Source organism: Alligator mississippiensis, chromosome 3, assembly GCF_030867095.1.
Source record: "Alligator mississippiensis isolate rAllMis1 chromosome 3, rAllMis1, whole genome shotgun sequence".
Classification (NCBI taxonomy): Eukaryota; Metazoa; Chordata; order Crocodylia; family Alligatoridae; genus Alligator; species Alligator mississippiensis.
Window position 1 is genome coordinate 291089078 of NC_081826.1, and position 14806 is coordinate 291103883.

Here is a 14806-nt window from a genome sequence, read left to right on the forward strand (position 1 = left end):
GTGTTTATCAAAGGGCATTCAGAAATAAAATGACTTCGGCCACAAGTGTGGGTAGGAGTGCTGCCATGCTGCACTCCTACCTAGCTCTGAACAATTTTGGGATGTAAAGTAAAGTTAGTTGCCATTAGTTGCTGTCAGTAGATTTGACAGAACTAAAAGTTAGGTTGGACTCTAACAAGCACATTCAATACATATTTTATACTGCCAGTATTGGTTAGATGGCAACGTGTCATTATTAAATGTTGCGTGGACACTTTTATTCACAATATGTAGGAATCAGAATAACAAGCCAGTCTGAGGTCTTTTTATATCAGGTCAGGCACCACGTGAAACCGAACAAACATTTGGATGGCAGTCCACAAAGCAACCTGCCTCATGGCAAGCAAAGTCTGATCCCTGCTCTCCTCCCAGCCTTTTTGCCCTGTCTCTGTCTCCTCCTATTCCCTCTCTCCGCTGAGCTGTGGATATGACAAATTCTCCTTCCCCCTTTTTAGTCTAAACCTAATTTCCTCTCTCTGATCCATTTAAAATGGCCGTTTCTTAATCCTTGTCTCAACCATGTTTAAGCATGCCACGGTTTATAATGAGTTTATTCCTGCTCCCCTCTCTCCTCTGCAAATGGAGAAAGCGTTGCTTTATTTTACAGATGTTCAACCATGTGATGTACCTAAAACCAAGCAGGAAGCTTGCCAATGAGCCAAGAAAAGCATTTTTTATTTTCAGAGGGTGAATTATGACTGTTAACTAATGAATCATCCCCGCTTCGCTGAGGGTAGGAGTGATGATTCCTAACTAAGAGAGTGGGAAACTGAGGCACAGAAAGACAAAAGGGGACAACTTCACAGTAATTCCAAGGTTGCCCATGAGACGCAAGCCCTGCTGGCTCAGCCCCACTCTGCACCGTGAAGAAATGTCATGTGGTCACACCCAGCACCGCCCTCAGGAGGATGCCCGAGGCCAAAATCCCGAGTGGCTCAAGACACATGCCAAAAATGAAATCCATGACATTTTTGGCAGCTGGCATATTCAGACCAGGAGCAATTGGGCAAGCTTGTTTTTTGGTGATGATTTTGGGATCATCCCCATGGCCCAAAGTGGTGGTGGTGGCAGGTGGGCGGATGGACTGGGGGGAAGGAAGGGAGGGTGGCGAATGGGTGGGAAGGTAGGCAAACAGCAGGGGAAGGGTGGCAGTGGCGGCATACAGGGGTCGGGGAAGTGGGAGTGCTGGGGGGGAGTGATGGTAGTTGGCTATGGGGAGTGGTGGTGACGGTGGGAAGGAGCAAAGCGGCAGCTGGGTGGGAGTGCAGGGCCCATGCTGCTGCCCCAGAGCCAGCAAGGACCCAGCACGGGGTGGCAGGAGTGCAGAGCCTGGCCTGGCAGGGGCATGGGGTCTGCCTGGCTCCATTGTGCAAGGCTTACATGCAGTTCCCAGGTTCTTCACTGGAGCCACGTGCCTCTGGGGGGAGCCCCACATGATGGAGCCAGTGGCCTGGCCTCACTTACTGCTATGTGCAGGTCATGGGGCATAGCAGGGAGCTCTGCACTATGGATCCGGGCTGGCTTCACCCTCTTCCTGCTGCCCCAGCTGAGCCCCATGGTCTGCACTGCCGGCTTTATCATGTGGGGCTCCCCGTGCCGGCGCAGGGCTTGGGCATGTGAGCCCTGCACGATGGAGCTGGCAGCCTGGCCACGTGCAGTCCTGGGGTTCACTGGGACCACACTCTGCCGGGGGGCTCTGCCTGCTGGTGCTACTTAGGGCAGGGGCTGTGTGCAATGGGGGGGCATGTTTGTAGGGGGGGGCTCCAAACATACACCCCACCATACACATGCACTCTTCATCCACAAACCCCATACACATCAACACCCACACATCCCCACAAACACATCCTCTACAAATCCCCGTAGTTCCCCACATACCCTTCCCCCCCACCAACTCTATACCCACCCCCACAGCTACCTGCACCCCCATCCCTCCCCACAAACCCCACACACACATCCACACACACCCCCACACCCTACCACACAGCCCACCCCCCCCACACACATACACCCACAGCCCCCCACATCCCGATACCCACCCACCCATACCCCTCCACAATTAGGGTTGCCAAGTCTGACTGAAGCTATTCTGGGACATTTTTTCCCCCAACATGACCTAATTGTACATTCAACACATTCACAACATTAATCTCCCGGATTGCTTTCAATAGTCAACGGGAAATCGATGCTAATTCCAGTAGACTCCCGGGCAATCGGGGAGGGTTGGCAACCCTACCCACAATGGCTTCATTTTGAGCTATTATGCAGTCACCTCTAGATACATGACACAAACCCACACAAATCAGGACATGAATATTTTTATTAAATAAAATCAAAACGTGATTGTAGATGTTTGATTTTGAGAATATAATTTGTTCTTTTTCTGGTGCCAAGATAGCAAACCCCCTTCCCAAAAGGAGTACTTCTAGGGGCAAGCAGAGGGACTTCTGGTGGGAAAGGTCAGGGGTTAGGGGCAGGACTTTCAGTTCCAAGTTGGCGACCAGGGGGCGGGGCACCTGTCAAGGTGCACAGCTACCCTTGTGGCCCTCAGTGTCTCACCAAAACTTGTTAAGCGGCCCTTCAGCCTGAAATAATTGCCCAGTTCTGGGTTAAGGGTTATGTCTTGTGTTGTGTTAGGGTTGATGGTAGTTTTTCTAAGAGGTTAGAAAAAATGATGAATTTCTATAGAATCGTTTGGATAGGGATCATCCTGCCTCGGGTGGGGGGGTGGAGTAGATGACCTGTGGAGGTCCCTTCCAGTCCTATTTCTCGATGATTTCTTTGATCTCAGAGATGATCTAGATGTACCCAAAGTGGCACTTCCCTATGATTGCATGGCATGTCAGTGGCAGAGTTCATGTTGGAAACTACTTGGGATAAAGACCATCTTTTGGGCTTGCATTTATACTGCCCCTTGCATGCAGTGCTCCTACTCCATGCCTCGTACGCAGAGGCACTTTGATAACACTAATTATAAATAAAGCTGGGAGGGGGAAAGCCAAACCTTCTGGCTTCTGTTCCTTTTGTCTGGCTACTACATAATTCTGCCTCGAGCCAGGACCTGACATAAGAGATGTAGAGGAGAGAAATGAGGTCAGGATGGAAGTGAATATGAGAGGAAGAGGGAGGAAAAGAAATTGATAGTTAAAAAAAAAAAAAAGAAGGGACAACTCATTAATTTCTCTCAGTGTTGTTGATAAACTGCCTCTCAGAGGACAATCCTTCTTCCCCGGACATTTGGAAGAGGAGCATCCAGCAAATGTTGGTGCTGCGCCCGGCCAGCCCATCTGTGAGATCAGCAGATTGAGTCAGATTTCAGGCTTGCTTAACGGCACGCATTTCCACCGGGTTTGCTCCATTTATGCTTGCCTCTGAGTTTATTCTGTCTGCCTGTAGTATTTGCAGCATGGGAGATAGTCCAGATGTCAGCCTGACAATTTTTTTTGTAAATTTTCCTGTCCTTGAGATGAAGCAAGGTGAACTGGAGGTTTCTTTTGATGAGCTGACATTAGCGGTAGATGCTTTCCCCTGCCTATAATTTGCTGCTCACTTCTCCTTGGAGGTGGAGAAGGGCCAGCACATCCTTCATTTCCTTGTCTTGTTCTGCTCCACGACGTGTCGGGGGCAGACCATTTACTATCAGGCCGATTCTTTTGCAGAAGCCGCATAAACAAACACGGCCGTCAAGTTATTTAGGGGGTCAGAAGGCCACCTACGGCCCGAAGAGCCTTCCCTCTTCTCAACCAGCCACACCTGGTTCAAGCGCAACTTTTCCCTGTTTACTTGCAGACATATTGTACCATCAGGAAAGCAAAGGAACAGCCCTGATCTCTGTAACCCAGTGTGATGGGAACATGAATCCTAATCACCATAGCTTGGTTCATTCACTTTCATTGCTTATCTTTGCAATACAGATCCTATAATAATTTGTCATCCTCTGCTACTAAACCCTCAGTCCATGCAATACTTGTATCTTGTTCAGATTATCACAAGGGGCTTTTTGCTAGTCTCCCTGTTGCTTTTTGACAGCTGCTCTTGACAAGCCCTCCAGAATTACACTGCTGGTTAATTTTCTGTTTTCCCATTATTCTTGCATTCCTCCAGTGCTTATTCAACTGCACAACCACCGGCTCAGCTTCCGATTAGGATCAAAATAGTCCTTTCCGTGTTTTCTTCTCCTAAAACTTGGAGCTGCCTTTGTTCTTACAGGGACTAACTTGTGGTACTTTCTGGTGCAAAGGTATCGTACTCCTTCTGTCGATAGGGTCAAATTCTGTGTTTTATTACATCCATGAGCCAGGCAGAAAAATCTGTACCATGTGCTCCCCTTCTTTCACCATACAATGCTCACTGGTGTCCATGGGGGTTTTGCACAGAGACTAAGAATACAACATAATACTTTTGTAGGAACTGAGTTTCTAGTAGTCATTTTATGGCACCTGTTCAAGAATTTTATTGTTATGTTCAGTGTTATGCATTGGGGAAACATGCTAATTTAAGGAAGAAATGACATTTTTGACCACAGATCCGTCTCATCCAAGTTCCACACAAGAATGATTGGAGGGGGTTGTTTTATGAATATTTTCCGTTTTCTGTTTAAATTATAGAGGGGATTATTATTGCTGCCCTGGCTTCCCCCCCTTCCAAACACTCTTTTATTATTTCTTTTTCTCTTCTTTGTGCTTGTTTCTTTCCCTCCCGCCTTGCCCTTGCTTCCTTGTTGAAACACTCGGATTCTCAGAGGCTTCCTTTACCTTTTTCCACGTCTACCTGCTACAATGATCAACAACAAAACAGTTAATGCTGATGGTTTAAAGCCTGGCCTGTAGGTTTTAGACATACTCCAGTGTGATGCTGTTGTTTCAAATTATGTGCAGACGGGGGCAGATACCACTCCATCAGTTAGCAGTTGCCTCATGTTAGCACAGTTTCCTTCACAGAAAGGGAAGATAAGAAACTTGCTTTCCTTTAGGTGAAATCAAAGATACGTAAGCACTGGCTTAACTCTGAGGCAGGTGCTCTTGGATAGCTATAATCCATTATTGCTGTAACTTGCAGGAATGGTTTATTTAGAAATGTAGGTATAACCTAGAGAGGTGGTATAATCTCCTTCCTTGGAGGTTTTTAAGGACTGGCTTGACAAAACCCTGGCTGGGATGATCTAGCTGGGGATGGTCCTGCTTTGAGTAGGGGCTTGGACTAGATGACCTCCTGCGGACCCTTCCAACCCTAATTTTCTTGTATTTATTTGGTGAACCTGGCTCCAGCAAATACATTACAACAGTCTCTTTCCAGTCCTGCAAACCCACCATCATGCAAGTAATCCTAGGACTGTTCAGTTCTCGAATATTTGCCCAGCACAGCAGTCGCCAATGCTTTATGATGGCAGAAAAGACTGGAGTGGCCCAGTGTAGGTCCTGGGTTGACTGGTGCTAGGACCTAGCCACCCCTACTGTCACGGCTTCTCCCTGCCACCTCTTCTCTCTGCAACCTGGCTGCAGCAAAGTGTGGCACAGGAAAGCTCCTTGCCGCTAGCTGCCTGGTCATAGCATGGGTGGTGTGGCCCAGGGGAAGCCCCTGCTGCTGACCACTGCTGAATCCCCAGCTCCGCGGGTCAGATCCAATGGCTCTGCAGGCTGCATCTGACCTGCAACCAATGGGTTGCCAACCTCTGGTCTGGCAGGTGGTTGCATGGATCACTTGGCCTTTGAGGGATTCTGACACCTTACTTGGCATTCTCAACTGTCCTTAACCTTAAGCTCAGCTCACAACCTTGTGGCCCGTTCTTCCCATGTAAGGGAGCAGACACTTACATAACCCCCTTTAGATGTCTGCTTCTGTTTATTAGATCCCTTCTCTGCCATTTCAGGGCTGCGCATTTTAAGCCTTTCGTCCTAAGACATACTCATCATTCCCTAAAGTTAGACTTGCTGATCTCTTCTTGGATCTTTCCCAAGATGTACGTCCTCCTTTAAACTTGGGGCCTCAGCTGCAGCAAAGAATCCTCCAAATAAAGGAGGACGTTATGGATTGGAACGATAATTTCCTATGCTTCATGAATAGACACCTTTTGTCATTTGAGCATTTCTGCTTCTCTCCCAGCTTTTTATGAGGAGCGGAGATGCACAAAGGGGGAGAACTTAGCTTCATATTCTGGAAGTGCTGCTCAGAGTTGCCAAATTTAACCTGAAGTTTAATTTTGAAAATCACAACTTCAGCTCAGCTCTCTGAAGTCCCCCTCATTCATATACTGTCTCTCCCAAGCCACTGTTAATTCAAACACATTAGCAATGACAGAAAACCAGATGTTTTTGACACTTGTTGAAATGTAAATCAAAATCTTAGTAGTACAGAGTTAAGTGCAGTAAATAATGAACTACACTGGGGCTTTTGGAGGAGAAGGAGTCTTTATTCCAACCAGCATAACATTTAGGGTGGGTCAGAAAACTTTCTCATGTTTGCTTCACACTTAATATACCACACAGAAAGAGCCACTTTGGGGTAAATCATCAATGAAGCTGCCTGTGGCTTCCACACGTAGCTCCATTGAAGATGAAAGGGCTGCTCAGATTAGCACCAGCTGAAGACCTGGCCCTTGGTCCCTCCATGCTTTCACAGGACTGCACATGAAAATATTGTGCAACATTGCCTTTCCCTGGAGATTTCATAGATTTCATAGATATTAGGGCTAGAAGGGACCTCAAAGTTCATCAAGTCCAGCCCCTGCCCCAGGGGCAGGAAGTCAACTAGGGTCAAAGGATCCCAGCAAGATAAGCATCCAAAACGTTTCTTGAATGAGTCCAGGGTAGGTGCCTGCACCACATCTGGAGGGAGTCTATTCCAGGCCTTGGAGGCTCGGACAGCAAAGAAGTTTTTTCTTATGTCCAGCCTAAAATGGTCTTGTAGGAGTTTATGACCATTGGTCCTTGATTTTCCTTGGGGTGCTGTGGTGAACAGATGTTCCCCCAGATCCTGATGCAGACCTCTTGTGTACTTACAGACAGCCACCAGATCTCCCCTGAGCCTATGCTTTTCCAGACTGAAGAGTCCCATAGCTCTCATCATAAGGCCTGTTCTCCTGCCCTCTGATCATGCGCATGGTTCTCCTCTGCATGCTCTCAAGCTTCTCCACATCCTTCTTGAATTGTGGAGCCCAGAATTGGAGGCAGTACTCCAGCTATGGCCTCACCAAGGCTGAGTACAGCAGGACAATGGCATCCTGAGATTTACTTGAGAAGTATCTATGGATGCAAGCCAGAGTTTGGTTTGCTTTACCAGCTGTGACATAGCATTGGTGGCTCATGTTCATCTTGTGGTCAGTCATGACCCCCAAGTCACTTTCAGCCGTGGTGCTAGCAAGCATGGAACTGCCGAGCCTATAAGTACGATGCAGATTTTATTTCTCGAGGTGGAGTATCTTGCATTTATTGGTATTGAACGTCATCAGGTTTGTGTCCTCCCACTTACTAAGTTTATCCAAGTCAATCTGGATCACTAGGCTGTCCTCAGGTGTGGACGCTATGCCCCAAAGTTTAGTGTCATCGGCGAACTTAGCCAGTGCGCTTCTGACACCAATGTCCACATTGTTGATAAAGATGTTGAAGAGAACTGGTCTAAGGACAGAGCCTTGGGGGACACCACTGGTCACGGAGCGCCATAATGACTCGCTGCCATCGACCATAGGCCAATAGGTGCATTCGCAGAAGACATGGCGCAGGAGATTGTCAAAGCTGTTGGCAGACTACCCACTAGTAATTTCTAACACTTCTGCAGAGTTCCCATGGACTTGCGTGATTCTTCACCTCGGAAGAAAGGGGTAGGCTGTTGTTGCAGGACCAGAGCCTAAGGCAGCACTCCCCCCCTCCCACTCCCCCCCTTCCCCACTGGATCTGCTGTATTTTAATGTGATACATGCAGAAATTAGAATGATCTCTTTTGGTGCCAGGATTTTTTGGTGGTGGAGGGAAGAACAGCCAAGATAGACTGATTTTTATATTTTGGTTTTTCTTTCCAATCCATGGTGTAATGAATTGCCTATTAAAAGGCATAAACCTTTCTTGGTGCAGGCATAAGTGTCCATGACTTGTTCTCTGGCTGATCCAATGAACAGTGAAGGGTTCAGCAGAAAGGCTAAGGAGCGCTTTGCTGCAGAACAGCCTGTAGTTCATGGTTACAGCCCTCTCCAAGTGATGTGGATATGACTCCCCTCAGTCAAGTGTGGAAGTCAAACCTGGGATTCCCATGACCTGGTGTGTGCTCGAATCACTAGTCTAGTGCAATGGTGCTTACAAGTATAGCCCATGGAGCCAAGTCTTTTGGGCCATGGGGCTCTCCACCGGTCTAGAAATTTGGTGGTGGGGGAGTGGTGGCAGCTTTAATTATCATCACTCTGGGTGATATCTAGAAATTTGGTGGTGGGGGAGTGGTGGCAGCTTTAATTATCATCACTCTGGGAGTCACGTGGCAGCTAGCACTGCCACTGCTCCTCCCCTGCTAAGTTTTGGGACCTGTGGGGACCCCCATGGACAGGATGACATGGTCCATGTGCCGGAGGACTGGTGTGTGGGGCTCATCCATGACTGGACCTGGCATGTGGCCCTGGACCTAGCATTCGGCCTCAGCACTGGTACATGGGGTTGGACCTGGCACATGTCCCAGACTTGATGTGTGAAGCCGGGCTCTGGCCAGACCTGGCATGTGGCTTCAGATCCAGTGTGTGGGGTCAGTCCATGTGCTGGATCTGGCTTATGGACCAGCTGTACCTCACTCATCTGGCACTGGAAAGATGCAGTACCATGGGTCTAGTGCATAAAAGTACATCCCAGCGGGGAGCACCACCACCTCCGTTTTAAAAGAAAATGGCAGGTGCCACTGCAAGTCATGTGCAACTGGCCCAACTAGGCACGTGCTAAGAGATGCTGCTGGATTGAGTCCCTTAGGATTAGTTGGAGCAATGCCTCCTTTATAGCTCCTGATTGGGCTTAAGTGGGAGTATGTGCTGAGCTGCACCTGGCCCATTCAAGGCTGAGGTGCTTCTGTCCATGTTCAAAAACTGAACTTCAGGTGCTTGGGGGATTTTAAGGTAAAGAACTGCATGTAGGCTTTCAGGGTCACAAACTTGGATTGAGGAGGTTAAATTTCACTTAAATTCTTTTTGGGTCCGGCCCTAAGTATTAACTCATTTCTTCGCTTGATAATGGATCCCTTTTTAGTGAAAATCGGCTTGTTCAGAACTCAAAGTGGGTCTACTCTGAGCAACGACGTGGCTTCTAGGTATGAAATGTTGACATTTTTGGATGATAATGTTTGTAAAAAAAAAAACCCCAAACAAACCCAAAATCTGAGTATTGGAAAATTCCCTGAACACAAAACTGCAGGGGAAGACAGAGAAAAAAAACTTTTACCATTTTCTCAGAGATCTGCTCCCATTTTCAATTCAGAGGGGTCCCAGATGGACCTGTTTTATTCTACATCTTTCAGAAACTTCGGACAGCTCCAGTAATGTTAGAAACGTTCTTCTAACATCTTCTAAATGTCTAACATCTGCAGCAATAAGTAAAATTAGATCATTGAAAAGGTACAACGTGTGGATGAACAGTGTTGACAAATGTTTGCAAAACATTACGTTTTAGGGGGGAAGACATCAGATTTTGTTAAATCTTTTCCTTTGAAAATTTCTCCTTGGTTGTAACGCTAGGGTGTTGGGTCAGTAGTTGATGTCTCCTGTTCAGTTGCGAGAGTCTGCATTTGCCATCGAGCGAATGCTGCTGTATTCGCATGGTTCCCAGTAGCCTAGAGCACATAGAAAATAGATTAGCAGTGACAATGCGATTGGACTCTATAGGAGACTCGTTAGTAAAGTATTAACATACTATACTAGTTACATGTGTACTAGCAGCTGGCAATCACCTGCTAGTAGGCAAATAAAGAGAGTCAACAGTAAGAGCAAGCCAGATACTGCAAGACCAGCCCTGTGAATGTTTCCCTCTGGCTGTTTGGTTTGATCTCCTTGCTCGCTGTTTGCACCAGTGGGATTTTATGCACACGCGTGTTTGGAGGCTGGCTGTTTGCCTCAATGCCTGCATCAGGTTGTGCACAAGGGTGTTTCTGGCTAGACAACAGGGCTGGTTGTTCACCGTGCGCTGTTCATCATCCCGTGAATGACTGCGACCACAGCACCCAGGTTAATTCAGTAGAAATCGGTGTCAGTTATCCAACTGGGATTCATTAGTACTTTAAAACAACAATGACAATCAAGGGAGCAAAGAATTTGCCTGCCGATTTCTTCAGTCTGGAACAAGCAAACTACTACCGTCTGGCAGAGAAGCACGTCAAGTTGTCCTCTTTCTCAGCTCTGGGGAAGAAGAAAGCCCTCAATTTAACATGCCCTAATGGGCTTCTCTGCTTCACTGCGTGCTGAGATAATAGTTCTCGCTCAGACCAGTGAAAGGAGATGAACTGGTAACTTTAACCAATCTTGCCGTAAACCAGACAAAACCCTACGCAACTGTTTCAGTTTCCCTTTATTTTTTGATTTATCAGCTGACAGTTGTGTACCCCTAGACTGTCTAAACCCTTCTCCTTCCAACCAACCCAAACTAGTAACTATTTTTTACTGAGCATTGCCAACATCAAGTATTAAACATTAGAGCCTCTCCCTGTCCCCTCCCCTAATCACACACTGGGCTTAAAAAAACATATTTTTAAGCCATCAGTGGGAGTTCTCTTTCTATGCCTTTTGGTTTTTTCAGTGCTTACATGAACTTGGGGATCATGTTCAAAAACATATCCTTAGAACCGTGAGAGCTAGAAACCTAAAAAACCCCCAGGAAAGGTGAGATCCTCCACAAAATTACCTAAGTCCCAGATCCCAGATTTAGGGCTTCAAGGAAACCACCTTTGATCACCAGACTTGCAATAAGATTCTGAAAGTGGGCAACACTAAGGAAAAAAGTCATCACAAAAGTGGATGCATTTGTTGAAATGTTTCAGTTCTCCAATCAGAGAGCAAAACCAGTATCAAATGATTTGGGCAAGCAATCGGAGATCATGAATAATGGCAGGAAGTGGATCTCACGCTGTTTCCTAGTGTGCCCCCCAAACCAGTGAATGTACTTGGGTTCTGTCATTTTTAACAATTCATTTTGGCAGTAAAATTGCACTGTTTTTAATATGTGTACAGATGCCCCACCATGCCAGATTTCAGTGCCTGGTGTCTACCCGTTTGCATACGCAATCACTTGTTTTCTCGTGCACCTTCCTATCTGTGCAAGTGACTTACCCACTTGTTTCAGGCACCCATATCTTTATGTGCAGGATAGATGCTTATCTTGAAAAGATTTCTTTTAATTCAAGGGGCGGAGGGGGGATGTATATGTTGGTATTAGACAAAAGTGTTAAGCAAAGTGAAAGTTAAAGCTGTAACCACCTGCAATTAGATGACGGTGAGTTGTGGTTCTCAGTGTTTCTTTTCCCTATGGGTATCGTATTCACGGTGTTAAGAAAGGGGCAACAGAACACATACTTGAAAGAGTTAACCAAATGAATGACATGAAATATCAACTGCCTCATTTTCTTATTAGAGGGCTGCAGTTTAGCTGGGCGAATGGAGAGGAATTGGCAAATTGGACCGGCACCTTTAATTTCACGGATGACGGAGCAGTGAAGAGTGGCAGTGACACAGGTACAAGGTACAAACCCAAGAGAATGATTCTGGAGGGGAAAAGGCTGACCAGGGAGGTCTCTCTTTGCACAAGCTGGGAGTATTGTGTATGTAAAAGGCCTGATTCAGCAGTGCTCTCCAGTGTTTTTGCCCTTTTCCTCTTAATGCAGAGGAACCAGAACAGACTGATCAATCTGTCCCAAAATATTTACAGAGGACTATACAGAAAAGGCATGCTTTTGTGATAGAATGGGTGATATCTTGATCATTATAGCAAGACATCACCAGATGACTTCCTTTATTTCCACTGCTTTGAAAATCTCTTAAGGACTATCTAGTTGAAATCACAAAAAGGTTAACTTCTGTATAAGCAACACTGAGGCCCTACCCCATTTGTAGTGTTTGTTAGTCTATATGTTACATAACACAAGTAGGGATTCAGTGGAAAACCAGTTGTATAATAAGGTAATTTAAATCATGTGGGCCTGAAGTATACAGTCAGCTTTTTGGGGTGCCAACACTTAGGTCCATATAGAGTCCCTTAGGTGTCATGATCCACCTACACAGGTCCAGTTGTGGGTTGGGGCCAGTACTTGAGTTTTCTTTATGGAAGTCTCACTTTTAGGACGTGGGTTTTTGTTCCTTTCTGGGGGCTGGCCTACCTGATTAATGAGTCTGCTACTGCACCTAACTAGGGACTGATTTGTTTAACTCAAGCCGCAGAGGTTTCTTTGTTTAGAGCAGAAGCTCTCATTTTCAAACCCTGCTGGGGGGTCTGAGCAGAAGTGGTGAGTTTTATCAAAGGGGGACTTAAACTGCGAGTGCCCTCAACTCCTGCTGACTTCAAGGGGAGGCAAGTGTGCTGAGCACTTCACAACTCCAGGTACAGTAGCAGGGATGCTCTTAGAAACGCAGAAAGAAAAAAATAACACAGTAGTAATCAAAATAATAAAAGAGCCTGGACTTACTGCCCAGGTATAAATGCAGCTGTAGTCTTCTTGGATAAATTAAGGTCTTTGTGAGAAGTATCCAGCATAGAGTATTTTGGTAACCCCAGCACACTCCAGCTGGGAACTGATAGTATTTCAAAGGCGAGCGGAAGTACGAAGGCTGCTTTGCCAAAAATCATGCAGTTGCACTCAACTCAAGCAACCCTGCAATTCCTGTTACGGCTCCCTAAGCTGCAATGTGATACCATATCAGTGCTACCAGCCAGTCATTCTGTTTAAATAGACAAGGGAGCTTTATAGGAAGAACTAACTCAGCTATGTTTTTAACACAGGAACAATGGAAAAAAATAGGTGGTTTACATATATATTTCATTTTTTATTGAGCTTAAATGACCTCCTTTGTGTATGCATTCACAGGCGATGTATTGAAAGTCTTCCGCCTGGGCACTTGACATATGAGAAAACCGAATGAGACACAAAGAAAGAAATCTTACTGCTCAGATGAGAGACTGAATAAATATAGCTTTCCCCCTTGAGGCACCCATGATTGAGACAGCATCCTTCAGCACGGGGTTGAGAAGGGAGATAATCCTTTACTGTGACATATAAACCAGTTACAAACCAAAAAAAGAGATGCTGCATTGAACGTGATCCTCAACCCACTTACTTCCCACCAAATTGAGGGGTGTGTAGGATCAGGCTTATTCTGTCATAGAAATAGGCTCTAAATGTGTAGTGCAGATCCAAATTTCAAACCTGTCTGAAGCCCATTGCCAGGTGCCCATGCATGGACCTGAGGCATTAGGATTTTGTGCTACAATTAAGTCTGTACCTATGTCCGTATTAGCTCTGTCCGTTAACTGGACATGCATAATGCAGACAAGGATGCTGTATATGTGAGCATGAAACGGAGGTCACATGTTGAGCAGCAAAGCTGCACGATAGATGGGACTTACTCTGCACTTTTGCCCACCTCCCCTGTCCGGTACTCACTTGATATTGCCTGAGGGTTTGGTCCTAATTTTCAAGTCTACCAGCATCTTCAAGCTTCTGACATTTATTGAAAACTACCAGCCATAAAAATAATTCATTCTTTCTATCATACATGGAACTTGCTTCCTAGTTTACATGGGGCTGATTGGCTAGTTATACACACACATGAACATTTTTATTCAATAAATGTCTCTCTCTCTCTTTTTATTTTTATATATATATAGAGAGAGAGAGAGAGCGAGAGAGAGAGCAGATGATGTGTTAAGAGAGACATATATATATATGTATCTCTCTCTCTCTCTCTCTCTCTCTCTATATATATATATATATAAAATCATCTGCTCATTAGACATAATCTTCAAAGTTCATTATACATATATGTATAATAAGCCTTAGGGGTCATGTCTAATGAACAGATGATGCGTTAAGAGATGCATATATGTGTATATATGTATCTCTTTCTCTCCCCTATATATAGAGAGAGATACATATATACATATATATGTATCTCTTAACACATCATCTGCTCATTAGACATGACCCCTAAGGCTTATTATACATATATGTATAATGAACTTTGAAGATTATGTCTAATGAGCAGATGATGTGTTAAGAGACGTATAACAAATACAATCCATTGCATAGCTCTGCAATTTATTGTGTGATAGCATGTTCTTATAAAGTGTAATGTGTCTGGGTTTGGAGCTATACATGTATGAGTATGTGGATATGTATATGTGGTATATGTACACACATGACTCCACATACACATACATACACATGCAATTTGAATAGCTATAATTATAATTCCATATCTTTCCATTGCTTCAGGTTCATCAGAAGTGTGCTTGCTTGTATCAGTTATATATACATATAATCATATGTCTATATATTATACAAACATGTTAATTATATCACTGTTGTATGTCATATATAGTGTTGTAGTTTGATAGATGGTTCCAGGTTGCGAGCAAATTACCTGTTCCACAAATAAATAAGGATGAAGCTCTTCTGTCCTGCACAGGGCTGTTGAAAGGATAAATGTATTAAACATTGCTCAGATGTTGCTGTAATGTTAGTCATGCCAGCACCATAGACAGAGAGAGAGCGTTCTGCAGACAGTCGCATATTCCTCAGGCAATATAACAACACATTTTTTAAG

General features: G+C 45.3%; 1 protein-coding gene across 2 annotated transcripts in view; it reads left to right on the plus strand.

Annotated features, from left to right (window-relative positions):
• Nucleotides 1-14806, plus strand: part of ST8SIA5 (ST8 alpha-N-acetyl-neuraminide alpha-2,8-sialyltransferase 5) — a 70987-nt gene that overhangs the window by 11169 nt on the left and 45012 nt on the right. Inside the window, exon 2 of one of the 2 annotated variants that reach the window (XM_014594140.3) lies at nucleotides 11622-11729. The exons of the other annotated variant lie outside the window; for it this stretch is intronic. Within the exon in view, the coding sequence (XP_014449626.1) occupies nucleotides 11622-11729 (108 nt within the window). The remainder of the gene's footprint in view (nucleotides 1-11621; nucleotides 11730-14806) is intronic. 2 annotated transcript variants of the gene reach the window in all.